The sequence below is a fragment of the Amblyraja radiata genome, chromosome 28, assembly GCF_010909765.2.
Source record: "Amblyraja radiata isolate CabotCenter1 chromosome 28, sAmbRad1.1.pri, whole genome shotgun sequence".
NCBI classification, from domain to species: Eukaryota; Metazoa; Chordata; class Chondrichthyes; order Rajiformes; family Rajidae; genus Amblyraja; species Amblyraja radiata.
The window spans coordinates 28,752,472-28,767,945 of NC_045983.1; the positions used below are offsets into that span (position 1 = coordinate 28,752,472).

The 15,474-nt window shown below is 40.3% G+C and overlaps 2 protein-coding genes across 4 annotated transcripts in view; one reads left to right on the forward strand and one right to left on the reverse strand.

The window, feature by feature from the left end:
• vkorc1l1 (vitamin K epoxide reductase complex subunit 1 like 1) overlaps window positions 1–7,394 on the forward strand; it is a 40,936-nt gene extending 33,542 nt beyond the window's left edge. Inside the window, exon 3 of the mRNA XM_033046163.1 lies at window positions 3,603–7,394. Coding sequence (XP_032902054.1) covers window positions 3,603–3,829 — 227 coding nt within the window. The 3' untranslated portion in view covers window positions 3,830–7,394. The remainder of the gene's footprint in view (window positions 1–3,602) is intronic.
• Window positions 1–15,474, reverse strand: part of gusb (glucuronidase beta) — a 36,131-nt gene that overhangs the window by 10,019 nt on the left and 10,638 nt on the right. Inside the window, exons 10-14 of one of the 3 annotated variants that reach the window (XM_033046161.1) lie at window positions 14,336–14,512; window positions 11,998–12,133; window positions 10,304–10,430; window positions 9,532–9,639; window positions 8,091–8,490 (exon numbers count right to left, since the gene is read on the reverse strand). In XM_033046161.1, coding sequence (XP_032902052.1) covers window positions 9,555–9,639; window positions 10,304–10,430; window positions 11,998–12,133; window positions 14,336–14,512 — 525 coding nt within the window. In that variant the 3' untranslated portion in view covers window positions 8,091–8,490; window positions 9,532–9,554. Of the gene's footprint in view, window positions 1–8,090; window positions 8,491–8,520; window positions 8,540–8,872; window positions 9,640–10,303; window positions 10,431–11,997; window positions 12,134–14,335; window positions 14,513–15,474 lie in introns of those variants that run through there. The other 2 variants (XM_033046162.1, XM_033046159.1) reach the window with 2 other exon arrangements.

The window sequence follows — 15,474 nt, forward strand, 5'->3', positions numbered from 1 at the left end:
AACTTCGAAGTGTGGACCCTATCTTATGTTTGATCATTCAGCTACACCACATAAAGAGACCAGCACCAAACCCTGCAGAATGCTTATTAACCTTTTCCTTCCTGACACCGAGTCAGTTCTGTATCCAATCTGTGACTTTCTTTCTCTTCACCCATAGAGAGAGGGCATTCAAGGAAAGGTTACAAAACTGCCACTTGTGGTGGTTTTAGTGAACTCAACCCTTTTATTGCAAAGGTCAAATCAGAAAATACTGTAGATGGGGCCCATCTCACTTTTATATTGTACATTTTGGAATTATTTGAAACTGAATCTGTGATCGTTCTGATATGTGTTATATTTTGCTTTTATTTTAGTTTGACATTCCTCTCACCATCAACTTTAATTTATGTATTGCTGTAATAGTAAAGCACCCCAAGCAAGCCATCTTACTGGTGTGAAGTTGAATAAAAATTGGCATGAGGTAAAGAAGTAGACTTTGGGTTGGTTCATTGGATTGTGGAATAAGTATTATTTGACATATTTCATATTTTCTTACAACAGAGGGGGTCACTATGAACATTCTTTCACACATTTTCTAATAACCCTTTCTCTCTCACCTGCCCTCGTCTTTCCCTCACCGTCTCCCTCACTTCTCATACTACCCACCTTCATTGTGCTTGATTTGTAGTTCCCAATTATCTTACATCTGTGGGGCTTAGAAAGCAGGAACCCCTGTGATGGGAGTGGTGCTGGGGGGAGAGGGGGGAAGGACAACTCTTATAGATAAAGGGAGAGCAAGTAAAGTCCACACGCATGGTACCTAAGATCAGGATGAAACCTAGATGACAGTAGGACTAATGGCTGAGCCAATGTCTAGCCCCGTAAATAGATTGTAAGCAGGATTTTTTATGGATACAGTTGGAACAGAAAAAGGTTTACCGTAGAAATTCAGAAGTTAAGGGCTTGATAGGTTAAAACTGTGATGGAGTGACGGAATATATTGTAAACTAACCATTTATGGGATTAAATTCAATAATAGTAAAATCATTCTGTTTCATGGACCGTTTACTGGAATATTTGTACATGTACTCCCATGTGTCTAAAATGTTACATTTTAGTTTTAGATCATAATGCTAAGGGCTTAGATGAGGTGAAATTTGTTAAGTGTGAATTTACTCAATTAATCTGCAAATGGTCCTGCTGGAAATGGAGCAAAATTTGACCTCTTGGGAAACAAGGCAGGTCAGGTGAGTGACGTGGGAGAGCACTTGGTGGAACCGATGACCATTAACTAGTTATGGGAAATTGCTCGAGACGAGCCCTGTCCTTTTTCAGGAACATTCAAAGGGCAGGGATTAGGGGGAATTGATATTGGGGAGGCCGTTTGCAGGTATATCTGGGAAGTGGGAGGCTTTTAAAAGTGAGATTGTGAGAGTTCAGGGCCGGGCCTGTTCCTGTTAGTGAAGAGCAAAGGCTAGGCTGGCGCGAGTAGGAAACACTGACCCTCAAGAGATGCTGAGGCTCTGGTCAAGAGAAAAAAGCATATGTCAGGAGTGGGCAGCTGGAATCGTGAAGAGTATAGAAGGGTGAAAGGGAAAGGGAATGCAGGAGGGCAAAAGGGGGTTGTAAGAAAGCTGGAAGATAAGATAAAGGATAATACAAAGCAATTCTTCTGCCCTTAATATACTTGGTAAAGGTAGAGGGTACAAGATGGCGCCAGAAATGTGGCGACTCTTGTATACGGCCTCGGTGTAATCCACCATCTTACACTCTTGTCGTTAAGTTTGATTGTGTCTAATGTAGAGTAAGATTGTTAATGAATTGTATGCAAACAAATAATTTCACTGCACCTAGGTACATGTGACAATAAAGTGGCATTGAACCATTGAAGGAGAAGATGCATAACAAATCAGACTTGGAAGATCAATGTTTCAGGAAGAATTGTATGGCTGGAGTAGCTGGGAATGCCAAACAGCGAGGCAGGGGGGACTGGACAGAACAACATGGCCATTTTAAACTTGAGGCTTGGACCCATTGTACGTTCCTGAGCACAGAGATAAATATCTATTCAAATATAATTTGTCTAGAGTCAAACGCAGCAATCCATGTGAACTGCATATTTGTATGTGGATTTGCAAAGCAGTAATGATCACATTTTCTGTATGGTGTAAAATGAAGTGTTGTATTGCATTCAAAATCTACAAGATGTTGTATGTGTCCATGGCCTTGGGATAGGTGTTCAAAGAATACTCGGCCAGGTTGTTAGACAACGTAAATGGTGCGGGAATAATATTTGTTGCTTCTACTGAGTTTTAGTATTGCTTTATTATTGTCACCTATACCAAGATACAATGAATAGCCTTGTTTCTTGCTATCCCATCACATCATATTATTCCATCAAGCCACACACAAGTACAACGGGTCGTGTAAAAAGAAAAAAAATAGATTGCTGAAAATTGTGTGGCAGCATTATAACATTAGTTACGAAGAAAAAGTGCAAGGCCCGCGCATTGGAGTAGATTGGAAGATTGGGACTGCACCCCAGCTTATGGGACGGCTGTTCAGTAATCTGATAACAGAGGGGAAGAAGCCGTTCCTGAATCTGATGATACATTGCTATCTTCTACCCAATGGAAGAGGAGAGAAAAGAGGGACTGACTGGGGTGTAAATGGTTATGTTGACTGCTTTCCCGAGGCAGCGTGAAGTTTAGATGGACTTAATAGTGTGGTGAGGGGGGTGGGGGGGAGGGAGGGAGGTTTGTGTGATGGATTAGGCTACATCCACAATTCTCTACACATCCTTGTCGTTTTGAGCAGAGTCGTTGCCAAACTGTTCTTGTTCTCTGCCATAAATATCCAAATGGCTCAACAGACCCTCCGGACGTGACAGTCATACAGCGTGGAAAGAGGCCCTTCGGCCCAACTTGCCCACGTCGACCAACATGTCCCATCTACACTGGTCCCACTTGCCTGCATTTGGCTCGTATGCTTTTAAACCTGTCCTATCCATGTACCTGTCCAAATGTTTTTTCAACGTGATAGTATCTGCCTGAATAACATAGAAACATAGAAAATAGGTGCAGGAGTAGGCCATTCGGCCCTTCGAACCTGCACTGTCATTCAATATGATCATGGCTGATCATCCAACTCAGTATCCTGTACCTGCCTTCTCTCCATACCCCCTGATCCCTTTAGCCACAAGGGCCACATCTAACTCCCTCTTAAATATAGCCAATGAACTGGCCACAACTACATTCTGTAGCAGAGAATTCCAGAGATTCACCACTCTCTGTGTAAAAAATGTTTTTCTCATCTCAGTCCTAAAAGATTTCCCCTTTATCCTTAAACTGTGACCCCTTGTTCCGGACTTCCCCAACATCGGGAACAATCTTCCTGCATCTAGCCTGTCCAACCCCTTAAGAATTTTGTAAGTTTCTATAAGAATAGCCTTTTCTGGCAACTCATTCAATATACCCACTATCATTTGTGTGTACAACAGAATATTTATCATGGTTTTGCTAAATGCAGCGACATTTACTTCTGTAAATGTTTACAACTGTTTGTTTTGTACAGCAAAGAATGACTTTTGTTCATGAAGTAACATTTTATTTTCTTTCCCGCAGGTATGACCGTGAGTGCAATGGCTGCTTTAATACTAATGACGACCTCCATAGTGTCTGTGGTGGGCGCACTGTATCTAAGTTACATCCTGTATTTTGTGCTGAAGGACTTTTGCATAATTTGCATTACTACATATGTCCTGAACATCATTCTCTTTATTATCAACTATAAACGACTCGTTTACTTGAATGAGGCCTGGAAACAGCAACTCCAATCCAAACAGGAATAATGTGTATGATCTGCAAGCCTAACACCTGGAGAGCCTGCTTTCATTATGTCTATTTGGCAGTCATTTTTTTTTGTGAGAGAGAGAGAGAGAGAGAGAGAGAGGTGTATATGATATTATGGAAATCAAAGTCATTGAGAACCAATTTTTTTAAATGGAATACTTCTGTGGGGCCCTGGGTGTTGGTTTATCCTCCCTCCTGCACAGATATAACAGAGACCAACAAAGAGCAAGCTTTAACTGTAGTGCACATTCCTTCGGAGATCTGAATTTAAACAAATACACTAAGTGGCATTTGTAATTTTAAGCATTCCTCTTTCTTTTCCTTCTCCCAATAATGCAAATTGTGTTAAATTGTGATTGAAAGTGCCTTCTGTTACAGAGGAATTTGCCGTTTTATTTTAATCCTATTCAAGTGTTTTGTATTGCACAGAAAGTGGTTAACAGGTGTCCTGGGTCTTGGTGCTTTTTTACGTGGGGTCAAAAAAATGTACATCTTGGTTGAATGGCAGTGTGAGTGTTGCAAGTCCGATTATTCTTTCCGTACAGTAGTAATTTATCACATGTTAAATAGTGGCTTTCCATGTAAAAATGTTTGGGTCCTGTAGGCCTTATCTGTGTACATGCTTGTTTTTATTTTAAAAGGCCGACAATGTACCACAAAGGTATTTAAACCAGCATTATTCGTAGTGCTGGGTAGCTCTAGTCACAGCTTGCTAATGGTTTAAAATGACGCATCTGAGTATTTTCGGTAAAGTTACAAAAGCTCTAATCTTTGCAGGTGACTAAAATGGGACTAAGAATTTGTTAATATTTTTAATGTAATTTAGTAAAAGTGCAGTATAAAATAGTTTACTTTTTTTTAACAAAAGAACTTCCACATTGCACTTTAGACATAGTAATTTTATTTTAATTTCAGTTTTTGAAAATTTGTTGAGTGAAGCAACAGGACCATGTCTATATAAATGTGTGGTCATCTAGACCCATGTTTAAAACTTGGGTATTTCATGACCTGATTTAATGGACCCCTTTTGGTTTGAATTTAGTTGTGCTGTATACAACCTTTTTTGTAAATTCATGTAAGTTTTTATTACGTTGAAGCCCCCTTTTTTTGTCACTAGTTGTGCCAATTGTTTGTGTTTAAGATTAGTTGATTTCAGAACCAGTGCTATATTAAACATATGGGTGGCACGGAGGAGTTGCTGCCTTACAGCGCCAGAGACCCAGGTTCGATCCTGACTAGGCGTGCTGTCTGTACGGAGTTTGTACGTTCTCCCCGTGACCTGCGTGGGTTTTTATCCAGGATCTCCAGTTTCCTCCCACACTCCAAAGACGTACAGGTTTGTAGGTTAATTGGCTTGGTATCATTGCAATCGTAAAATTGTCCCTAGTGTGTGTAGGATAGCGTTAACGTGAAGCAGGTCGGCGCGGACTTGGTGAGTCGAAAGGCCTGTTTCCACGCTGGATCTCTAAACTAAACTAAACATCTTTCAAATTAATTGGACTGACTGGATGGAAAGAGGAGTTTACATTTAAAAAGTTTGATCTGGCATTAAGAAAGTATTTAAAATCAATTCTGTCCCATTAAACGAATTAAAATATGCATGACAAGTGCTTAAATAAAGGATTTTCTCTCGTTACAAACAAATAACTACCATTTAAAACGCCCGATTTTGCTCAATACCATCTTCGGGCTTTGTTTGGAAGTTTGTCATTTTCAGCACGATGACAATTAGACCTAGAGGCTTTTCCTGGTTTTGAAGCTGTGGTGCTCCTTAAATATTGTTGGAAATGTGCATTCACTGTGCAATGCCGGCTGATTAATTTTGTATTCATTGCTGCACTAGATAAAAGATTTCAATTCAATATGATGATGATGATGTCCCCGAAACTACAAGTTGTGGAGATTGTAACAAATTTAATAACTTTTTTTCAAACACTGTAATTATTCACATCAAGCAACCTTGTGGTCTATTGCACTAATTGATATCCTAACAGTTTTGAATTTCTTAAAGTAGCTTATGATCTCATTAGAATGAGGTTACTTTACATTTCATAGATCGTGAAAATGTTTAATGAAATGATGTAATTGCGACTTTGAACTGGTAAATATTGGTTTATTGCAGAGGTAGTTGAACCAATTTTTTTTTTCTCCTAATGTAAATTTTAATGCCTTGAACCAACTTTCCATAAAAAAACGTGTTAATTTTTAGTATACCTCAGATACTGTGCACATATGCACAGGATCCATCTTACATGGTTGAGTCATCCAAACAATTGTCAACTTTCTGTGCCTACTTGATGTGCATAGTCTAATCAAAATGGAAGGGACAGTTTTAGATCAGCAGAAAAGGATGAGTTCTATGTCAATCAAGGACTGCATGTATAGCGAACGCATAGTAATTTACTTTGAAGCTAAAGCTTGTTAACGTGCAAGATGTTGCACATGCAATCAGTAATTTATGGAGCCAGTATTTTCGCAACTTTTTTTTTTGTGTGCCCTTAAATGTGTGATTTTTTAAAAAAAATCCTTGCACTGTAAATGTTTAGTTGATGTTAAATGCCATTACTACATTCTTCATAGAATGCTGATAATCCAGAGGAAGTTGGGCACAGTTAAAGCTTGCATCCTGGATGTGGGGGAAGTACATTTATTGTATCTGTGCTCCTTGAAGCTGCTGGGTTTAGTAAGTGTCCCCGTCTGTCTTGAGCTCTACATGACCACTGGAATGCTATTGTACTATTTTGTGACATTCCTGTGGCCCGATAAGCTGTAAGAAAGAAGAAAAAAATTCCAAAGGAGTTAACTTGTGTTTATAATACTGGTACTTTATACCTTGACTGTGGACGTCCTGCTCATTCTTGATCCTGTTTTGGGGTAAAACTATATACTATGTAACTGCAATTCTACATGTTTGGTACAAAACAAATTGAATATTGGTTTTTGCCACTTTTGGGTTGGGTTCGAATTTTGTGTATCTCCTGGTATTGAGATCATTTTACCAGCAGTAGAAAGATGGACAAATTTAAGGTCTCAGAAATCTAATTGTATTAACCCTCTTCCACCACCATTGTTTGAAAATATTGCACTGTCTAGCATGAAACCCATGTTTACTGCTCATAATGTACTGTAATTGAATATAACTAGATTCATCACTACATATCACTGGTATCAGTATCAATACAGGCAAATGGGCCCCTATTAAAGACAGTGAAGTAAAATGGTTTTCATTACAGTAAATTGTCATTATGAAAGTGACAGGGTGACAGATGCTCTTTATTTTTGTAAACTGTATCTAGCATGGCAGAAGTACTATGTTCTTGATCTGTATAATATGTTCCATCAGAGTTATTTATTAATGCTGCTTCATGCTCATGAGCACACATGTTAAAACTTTAAAGGTGGACTCTCTGGGCATTGATCCCTTTCACAGCCACAGACGAGAACGGTTTTTTATACATAGGTTCAGGAATATGATTTTGCTACATGGCAAAAATTGTAAATATGTATGAATGTGTATTCATTGCACAAAATTTTTGGTATGAAATAAATGTAGAATTTACATGAGTCTTGTACTTTTTGAATGTTAATTTTGTCGGATGGCTTCTACTGTTAATAACTCCTGAAAGCAAAATTGTTCAAAACAACCCATAAACTCAGAATTTTGTTTAAGAAGGAACTGCAGATGCTGGAAAATCGAAGGTACACAAAAATTCTGGAGAAACTCAGCGGGTGCAGCAGCATCTATGGAGTGAAGGAAATAGGCAATGTTTCGGGCCGAAACCCTTCTTCATACTGAAGAAGGGTTTCGGCTCAAAACGTTGCCTATTTCCTTCGCTCTTATATGCTGCTGCACCCATTAACTCAGAAAACTGACTAAGGAATCTATACTTAATAACTCCTGCCTGAATCATTCATTGCTTTTCCATGCTATATCTTGGTTATAACCAATTCCAGGAGTGTGGATTACTCCTGGATAATACTGTGAATTTCACGTATTAGGATGTGGAACGAAATGCTGTTTATATACTCACCCATAGTTTTCTGGAGCTGTGATACGACCAAATAAGATTTTAATTTAATTAGGTTTAGATTAAATTCTCCTGCGACTAAAAAACATCGTATGAATTTAACCATAGAGTACAATGAATCGCATATTTCCAGAAGCTATTAGTCTGTTCATGCTGAAATTTTAACTATGTGGAATTTAGTACCTGAACCTGTAAGAATTTATGATGAAAGCATGCTTTGTCTGACAAACTATTTTTCAGTCATTGACATTTTTATTGGTGGCAAACATTTTTATAAAAACATTGCACAATGTTTGTCAAACTTTAATACATTATTTAAAGAAAATGAACTTAATTCTGCCACACATGTTGAAGGAGTAACTGTATTCAATTTCCCATTACTGGTAACTTATCTCTTAATCTTGGTTCAGTTTAAGTGCATTCTTAAAAAAAAGAGTAAAAGTAAAGCTGTAGGTAACATTTCTTGAATGCTTAAAGGGCCTGTCCCACTGACGCGACTTTACAGCGACTGTCTTCGACCTTCAAGCTCAAGGGCACTCGCCTGGAAAACCTCGAGCGACCGCGCACACACACAAACACATCGCAAAGGCGGGGGGCAGGGAAAGCGGGGGAGCGCTGTCTGAAATTCACACCTGCGATGAACAGGAAGGTAAAAGACCGCTGCACAGTGTACGATAAATCCTTTAGAGTGCGGGGGGGGGAGGAGTGGAGACACTTTTAAGAAGCCAGACAACTTATAGTAAAGTTTAGCGGGCATTTAAATTACCGGTCGGTTTTCCTTAGTCCTGAAAACTCCAATGAGCCAATTAAAATGCCTGGTCAGCGAAGGAGATTGCCTACGGATGCCCTCGACTGCCTGTAACTACATGGCGACCCCACTCCACTGCACTACGAGTTCAAAAGAACCATGCCGACCAATTTTTAATGGCGGAAAATTTTCCAACATGCTGAAAATTTTTCCTCGACCAAACTGAGGCCGCAAGTATGCGGGAACTTCCCTCGAGCATGAAGGACCACGGGTCGACCATGCTGCGAGTTTGAGTCGAGAGCCAACTCTTCTAAACTCGCAGATTAGGTCGCCGCAGTGGGACAGCCCCTTAAGTCAAACAGCTTTATTAGAAAAAGTTCATTAAAGATGCCCTTGAATATGCTTTTTGAACAAAAGCTAACACCAATCTCATCTACCTTATGTAAATTATAATTTGAATTTTTATTTAAGGTTGGTCTACTGCTACTTCAGTATCACTTTGAAAAAATCCTATAAAATAGTTTATACAAAACAGGCAGGCCCAGTGGCGCAGCAGTAGAGTTGCTGCCTTACAGCACCAGAGACACGTACTCAATCTTGACCATAATCTTTACGATCTCCCTGTGACTGGTTGGGTTTCCTCCCACATTCCAAAGACATACAGGTTTGTAGATTAATTGGCTTCTGTGAATTGCCCCTAGTGTGTGGGATCATTGGCTGGCGTGGACTCGGTGGGCCAAAGGGTTCTTTGGTGTATTGGTGTTCACGCTGTATTTCTAAGCTAAACTGTTGAGGTATTGATTCCATTTGACCTGTTACAATTCCTAGTGTTGTTTTTACCAGGCTGGGAAAATAATTGCAAATGAGCACCAGATAGGCAAGGTTGGTTTGGTAAAAATCTGCTTCCAACTAGATTTTTTCTTACCTATTTTACAGGGGATAGGGTCGTCATTGAAATGAAGGCTTGGCTGCACATGTTTTTTCATCCCTTTGGCAGATGTCCTGTTCTTCATTTTGAAACTGGCAATAGAACCTGCCAAACAATAGGATTGAAACTCACTAAGTGGGGATTTATTTTGGGGAACTTTACAATTCCTGTGCAAGTACTGAACATTTTGTGTAAGCTGAGAGTGATACGGTTGCCTCAGACTTTTATACTTGGACTTTAAGTATTTTTCAACTCAAGAACACTCAATAGCATTTAAAACAGGTAAGTCCAGGAATGATTGGCTTAACATATGAGCGTTTGACGGCACTAGGCCTGTAATCGCTGGAGTTTAGAAGGAATTTACTGAATAGTGAAAGGCCTGGATAGAGTGGCTGTTTCCACTAGTGGGAGACTCTAGGACCAATGGCTGTGGAGACCAAGTCAATGGATATTTTTAAGGTGGAGATTGACAGATTAGTACGGGTGTCAGGGGTGGAAGGCAGGAGAATGGGATTGAGAGGGAAAGATAGATCAGCCGTGATTGAATGGCAGAGCAGACTTGATGGGCCGAATGGCCTAATTCTGCTGCTATAACTTAAGCTAGTACATGTTTGCAAACATTGTCCTTCCCAGCACTGTCACCACCACAACTTCAGGTACTTCTCTTCAAAGCATGTTGAGGAAATTGAACGCATTTCCTAAATTGATACATAATTCCCCGTAGCACTGTGCCTACTTCTGTATTCACTGGTGGCCACAGCCATTGTACCTCTGAGAAATGTTTCTGGCCTCATTTGCCAGTTTCCAGTAGCGATCCCGAAGAATGAAGGCTGCCATTTTGGGTTGCCGTTGACGAGTGAAGATCCCTTTCTTGTTTCCATCCACACGTGTTACGGCTGCAGGCAAATAAAGCAGTTATTCAGCATCTGTCAATGAAATCTCCCACATCCACATTTCAGTGTCAGGTACAGATTTTTTAGAATCACTACCCCTCAAGGCCATCAGCAGGAAGACTTCTAGAGACTAAGAAAGCACTTCTGATTACAGCTACCGTAACATTTTCTATTTCAAATTTTGCTTTCTCATTGACTTTTCAGTAGTGTATTAAGTCATAAGAATTAGACACATCAAGTCTACTCTGCCATTCAATCGTGGCTGATCTATCTCTCCCTCCTAACCCAACCCAATTCTCCTGCCTTCTCCCCCATAACTCCTGACACCCGTATTAGGACTCAATTAGCCAGCTCAAAGTGGAACATGTACAACCAAGTTAAATTACAGGTGAAAAGTCACTAGACCATATTGCTAATACAAAACTATTAGACCCAGGCATTTTAAGAGCAGGTCCTCCACAGGTAGGTAATTCATACTGAATGTCCTTATGATGATTGGAAGTTTACTACTACTCAAGGTAAGCCATATCATTGCATTACTATGTTTGCATATCTTAACCAGGGACTGTTATGTAAAACTTGTATTTTTCAGCAGCAGTTACAATTTCCAAACTATTCAGTTTTTTCGCTTAAAGTCAATTGCAGATTCTTTTGTTTTGTTGATTTTAATATCATATAATACCCTCCTATTCCACCAAAATTGTTCAGGATTCAACTTCCTCTGATTTATCCATTTAAAAAAAATGATTCGCAATGCAGAAAATACTTTATAATATATCACTTTATAAAGCAGAAAATCATAGAAAAAAAGTAACAGCAGATGCTGGTTAATACACAAAGTTGTGGAGTAACTCAGCAGGTCCGGCACCACCTCTGGAGAACAGGGATAGGTCATGTTTCGCGTCGACAAGGGTCTCAACCTGGAAACGTTACTCCAGGTTACTTGGGCACTTTGTGTCCTTTTGTGCATCTCCCAACAGATACCAAACTGCTTCATGAGCAATATTGAGCAATGCTTTACCACCCAGCTATGGCCTGACATTTTAAAGTGCAAAATACCACGAGCCACTCCCCGACTCAGAAACTATGTGCAAAATACCAATACAGCAAAATACCACTGTAACAATACAAACAAACGATTTGAAGCCGGCCAGACTGCAGCCCCCTCTGCTGGGTTCGCACAGCTATTGCAGCAGCAGCATCCCCAGTTCAATCCTGACCTCCGCCTGTGTCGAGGTTGCATTCTCCCTGTGACCACGTGGTTATCCTCCCACATCACATTGGTGCCATTCTAAATTGCCCATTGCATATGTCAGCAGCAAAATTTGAAGTGGGGGGGGGGGGGGGGGAGATTGATGGGAATGTAGGGGAATAGATTAGAGTAAATAAATGGGGACCGATATTGCCTAAAGGACTGGCATAGACATGGGCCAAATTATTTCTTGATAGAGTAGATCATCAGAATTCTTTGAGCAACAATTCAGAGGGCATAGTTCAAAACCTAAAGCATGTTGGGTGTATATAATCTGGGAAATTTATTAGTATCAGATAATAACAAAATATTACTTACATTGGGCAGTCATGAAGTCTGCAAAATTCCAAATTAGTTCACCGATTAAGTAGTCTTTCCTTTTTTCATCAAACATTTTAAAGTATTCTTGCAATACAGCTCGCTGGTATTCTTCTGTGAACATTACTGGTGGATCCTATAGACAGATGTGCATAATCCAATAAAATCTACTTCAAATTTCAGCAACTAAGTTACAGAGAAAGGTTGAACAAGTTAGGTCTTTATTCTTTGGAGCGCAGAAGGTTAAGGGGGGACTTGATAGAGGTCTTTAAAATGATGAGAGGGATAGACAGAGTTGACGTGGATAAGCTTTTCCCACTGAGAGTAGGGAAGATTCAAACAAGAGGACATGACTTGAGAATTAAGGGACAGAAGTTTAGGGGGAACTTCTTTCCTCAGAGAGTGGTAGCTGTGTGGAATGAGCTTCCAGTGGAGGTGGTGGAGGCAGGTTCGATTTTATCATTTAAAAATAAATTGGATAGTTATATGGACGGGAAAGGAATGGAGGGTTATGGTCTGAGTGCAGGTAGATGGGACTAGGGGAGAATAAGTGTTCGGCACGGACTAGAAGGGCCGAGATGGCCTGTTTCCGTGCTGTAATTGTTATATGGTAAATCTCATTATGATTATTAAGTCATTACTAGCATTTGATGCAAGTTAACTATGGGTGGAAATGTAACTCAGCGGGCCAGGCAGCATCTCGAGAGAAGGAATAGGTGACATTTTGGGTCCGAAACGTCACCCATTCCTTCTCTCCAGAGATGTTGCCTGTCCCGCTGAGTTTCCTGGTTTCTCACAATCCTTAATCCAAATAGTTTTCAACATGGAAAATGACTGATTCCTTGGCTGCAAGGTTATAATGAGGAGTAAGGCTCTCAAGCCCGTTGTCTTGATGCTATAAGTCAATCTTGAGAACGGCCAATTCCACTTGCTTGTAAACTAATCTGTTGACACCTCCGTGTTAAAAGGAACTGAGAAGATGCTGGTTTAAACCGAAGATGGAGTAAATCAGCGGGACAGGCAGCATCTCTGGAGAGAAGGAATGGGTGACATTTCGGAATCGAAAGGTCACCCATTCCTTCTCTCCAGTGATGCTCCCTGTCCCGCTGAGTTACTCCAGCTTTTTGTGTCTATCATCAGTGCTGACACCCTTTGTGTGTGTGTGTCCTGAATCCTGACATGCCCAATAATGGGAGAAGTTGCAGATATTGGCTGAAAGGTGCTATTTTATGAGCATGAGCAAGGTCATTGTTTGACCAGGCCATGATAACTTTCACAGGTTTGACACACACCCTCACATTTTGAGTAAGAAAGATTTTGCAGAGCCAAATATGTAGTGCAGATGCCATTGTTGAATCTTTGTGCTGAGATCGACACCTTGTGGTCAATATAATTGCATGAAATCTCCTACAAAGAACCGCTGAGTGTCTGGTAAGGCCATTTCGAAGGACAGCTCAGTGTGGAGATAAATACAGCAAATGACCTTCGCCAAAAGAAAGACCCCTCAATCAGATGGGCTTCTTCTCTCAACACTATTCTAGATAGTTTAATTTATTCACTTTAAGAGTGGACATTGATGACAAGGCCAGCACGTTGCTGATCCCCACTTGCCCTTGATCCGAATGGCTTGCCAGGTACGGGGGCACAAGTCGACCATACCTCATAAGGATGGTACATTTTCTTACCCTGAAGAACATTAACTAGCACTTCAGCAGTTATTTTGGCGTTCATTGCTGATGACTAGTTTTACTTTCTCCCCAAATCCCGGCTAATTAACAATTTAAATTTCACAGTTGCCATGAAGGTTTTATGTCTCTGGTTTGTTATGGGCCTGTCCCACAGTACGAGGTAATTCAAGAGTTCTCCCCTGATTCGAGCTCGTGTAATATACGTAGCGGGTACGTAGGAGCTTGTGGATGTCACGTAGCGGCTCGTACGAGTATCGGTAGGTACTCGGGAAATCCGATAAACTCGCGACGTTTTTTCAACTGAATAAATGTCTACGAGTAAAAAAAATACTCGTGATGCTTTTTACTCGTACAAGTCCCTCTACGTACCCGCTACGTACGTTACACGAGCTCGAATCAGGGGAGAACTCGGGAGAACTCTTGAATTACCTCGTACAGTGGGACAGGCCCTTTAGTCCAGATTTCTGGATTACTGCTCCAGTATTTTAGCCACCGCTGTTTACATTATTCAATCGAGAGCTGCCATGATATAAATGATATTATGTGAAGGCTTTAGCTTTACATTCCAAACTTTTTGCAAATTAGCCGGGATTTGGGGAGAAACTTAAATGCAAAATGTTTAATGCCAAGCTCATGCTTTCGTTACTCACACTGTGCAGTCCTGCTATCGTATCCGCTCCATATTCACTCTGAATAATTGGCTTTTGGTATTTTTTATACCAATTCTCAAACTGATTGGCAAGTTGCAATTGAATGATCTCCAAATGGCCAGAATCATGGTACCAGGAAAAATAGCTGTTCACACAAATAACATCAGTGTACTGGACCTGTGAAAACATAACCAAACTTTCATTTATCCCAGAGTTATTTTCCAATAAATAATTTCAAACTCACTTCGGACAGGTTTCAAAGAACAAACATTAAAAAAGGTTCTCTTGTCATACATCTCAAACAGACCACCTTTTCATTCATTTATTTATTTTTGCGATGCAGCGTGGAAACAGGCCCACCGAGTCCACACCGACCAGCAATCCCCGCACATTAACACTATCCTACATGCATTAGGGAGAATTTACACATACACCAAGCCAAATAACCTACAAACCTGTACGTCTTTGAGTGTGGGAGAAAACCCATGCCGTCACGGGGAGAACGTACAAACTCCGTACAGACAGCATGCGTAGTCGGGATCGAACCCGGGTCTCCAGCGCTATAAGGCAGCGACTATACTGCTGCGCCACCGTGGCCACCCATTTTAGAACATTTTGCAGTGACAGATCCTTCTAAGTCACAACGTGTAGGAAGGAACTGCAGATGCTGCTTTAAATCAAAGATAGCAACAAAATGCTGGAGTAACTCAGCGGGAGAAAGGTGTCAACCCGTAACGTCACCCATTCCTTCTCTCCAGATATGCTGCCTGTCGTGCTGAGTTACTCCAGCATTTTGTGTCTATCTTCCATCTAAGTCACAATGGAAATATACTCATTAGAAATCAAATGTACCAGATTTAAACAAAACAGGAGTGAAAGCTGCTTCTGCAAAGTCACTGTCATAGAATATTATTAGCCCTTCAAATGAGCGTTAAACTTTCTATAGTAATTTTCTATTATAGTCTACAGCAATTTTCTATTGATTAGTCATTTCTTGTACATAAACTTCCTCTAAAATGCTTGTGAATTGGAAAACAAAATGCAAGTCATCTATTTCTTTGCCTACATTCTTTCTTACTCATCTATCCTGTCGTCCCTCTAGAGCGACCATCCCCTAGTATTCTTGGATTCAATTAATG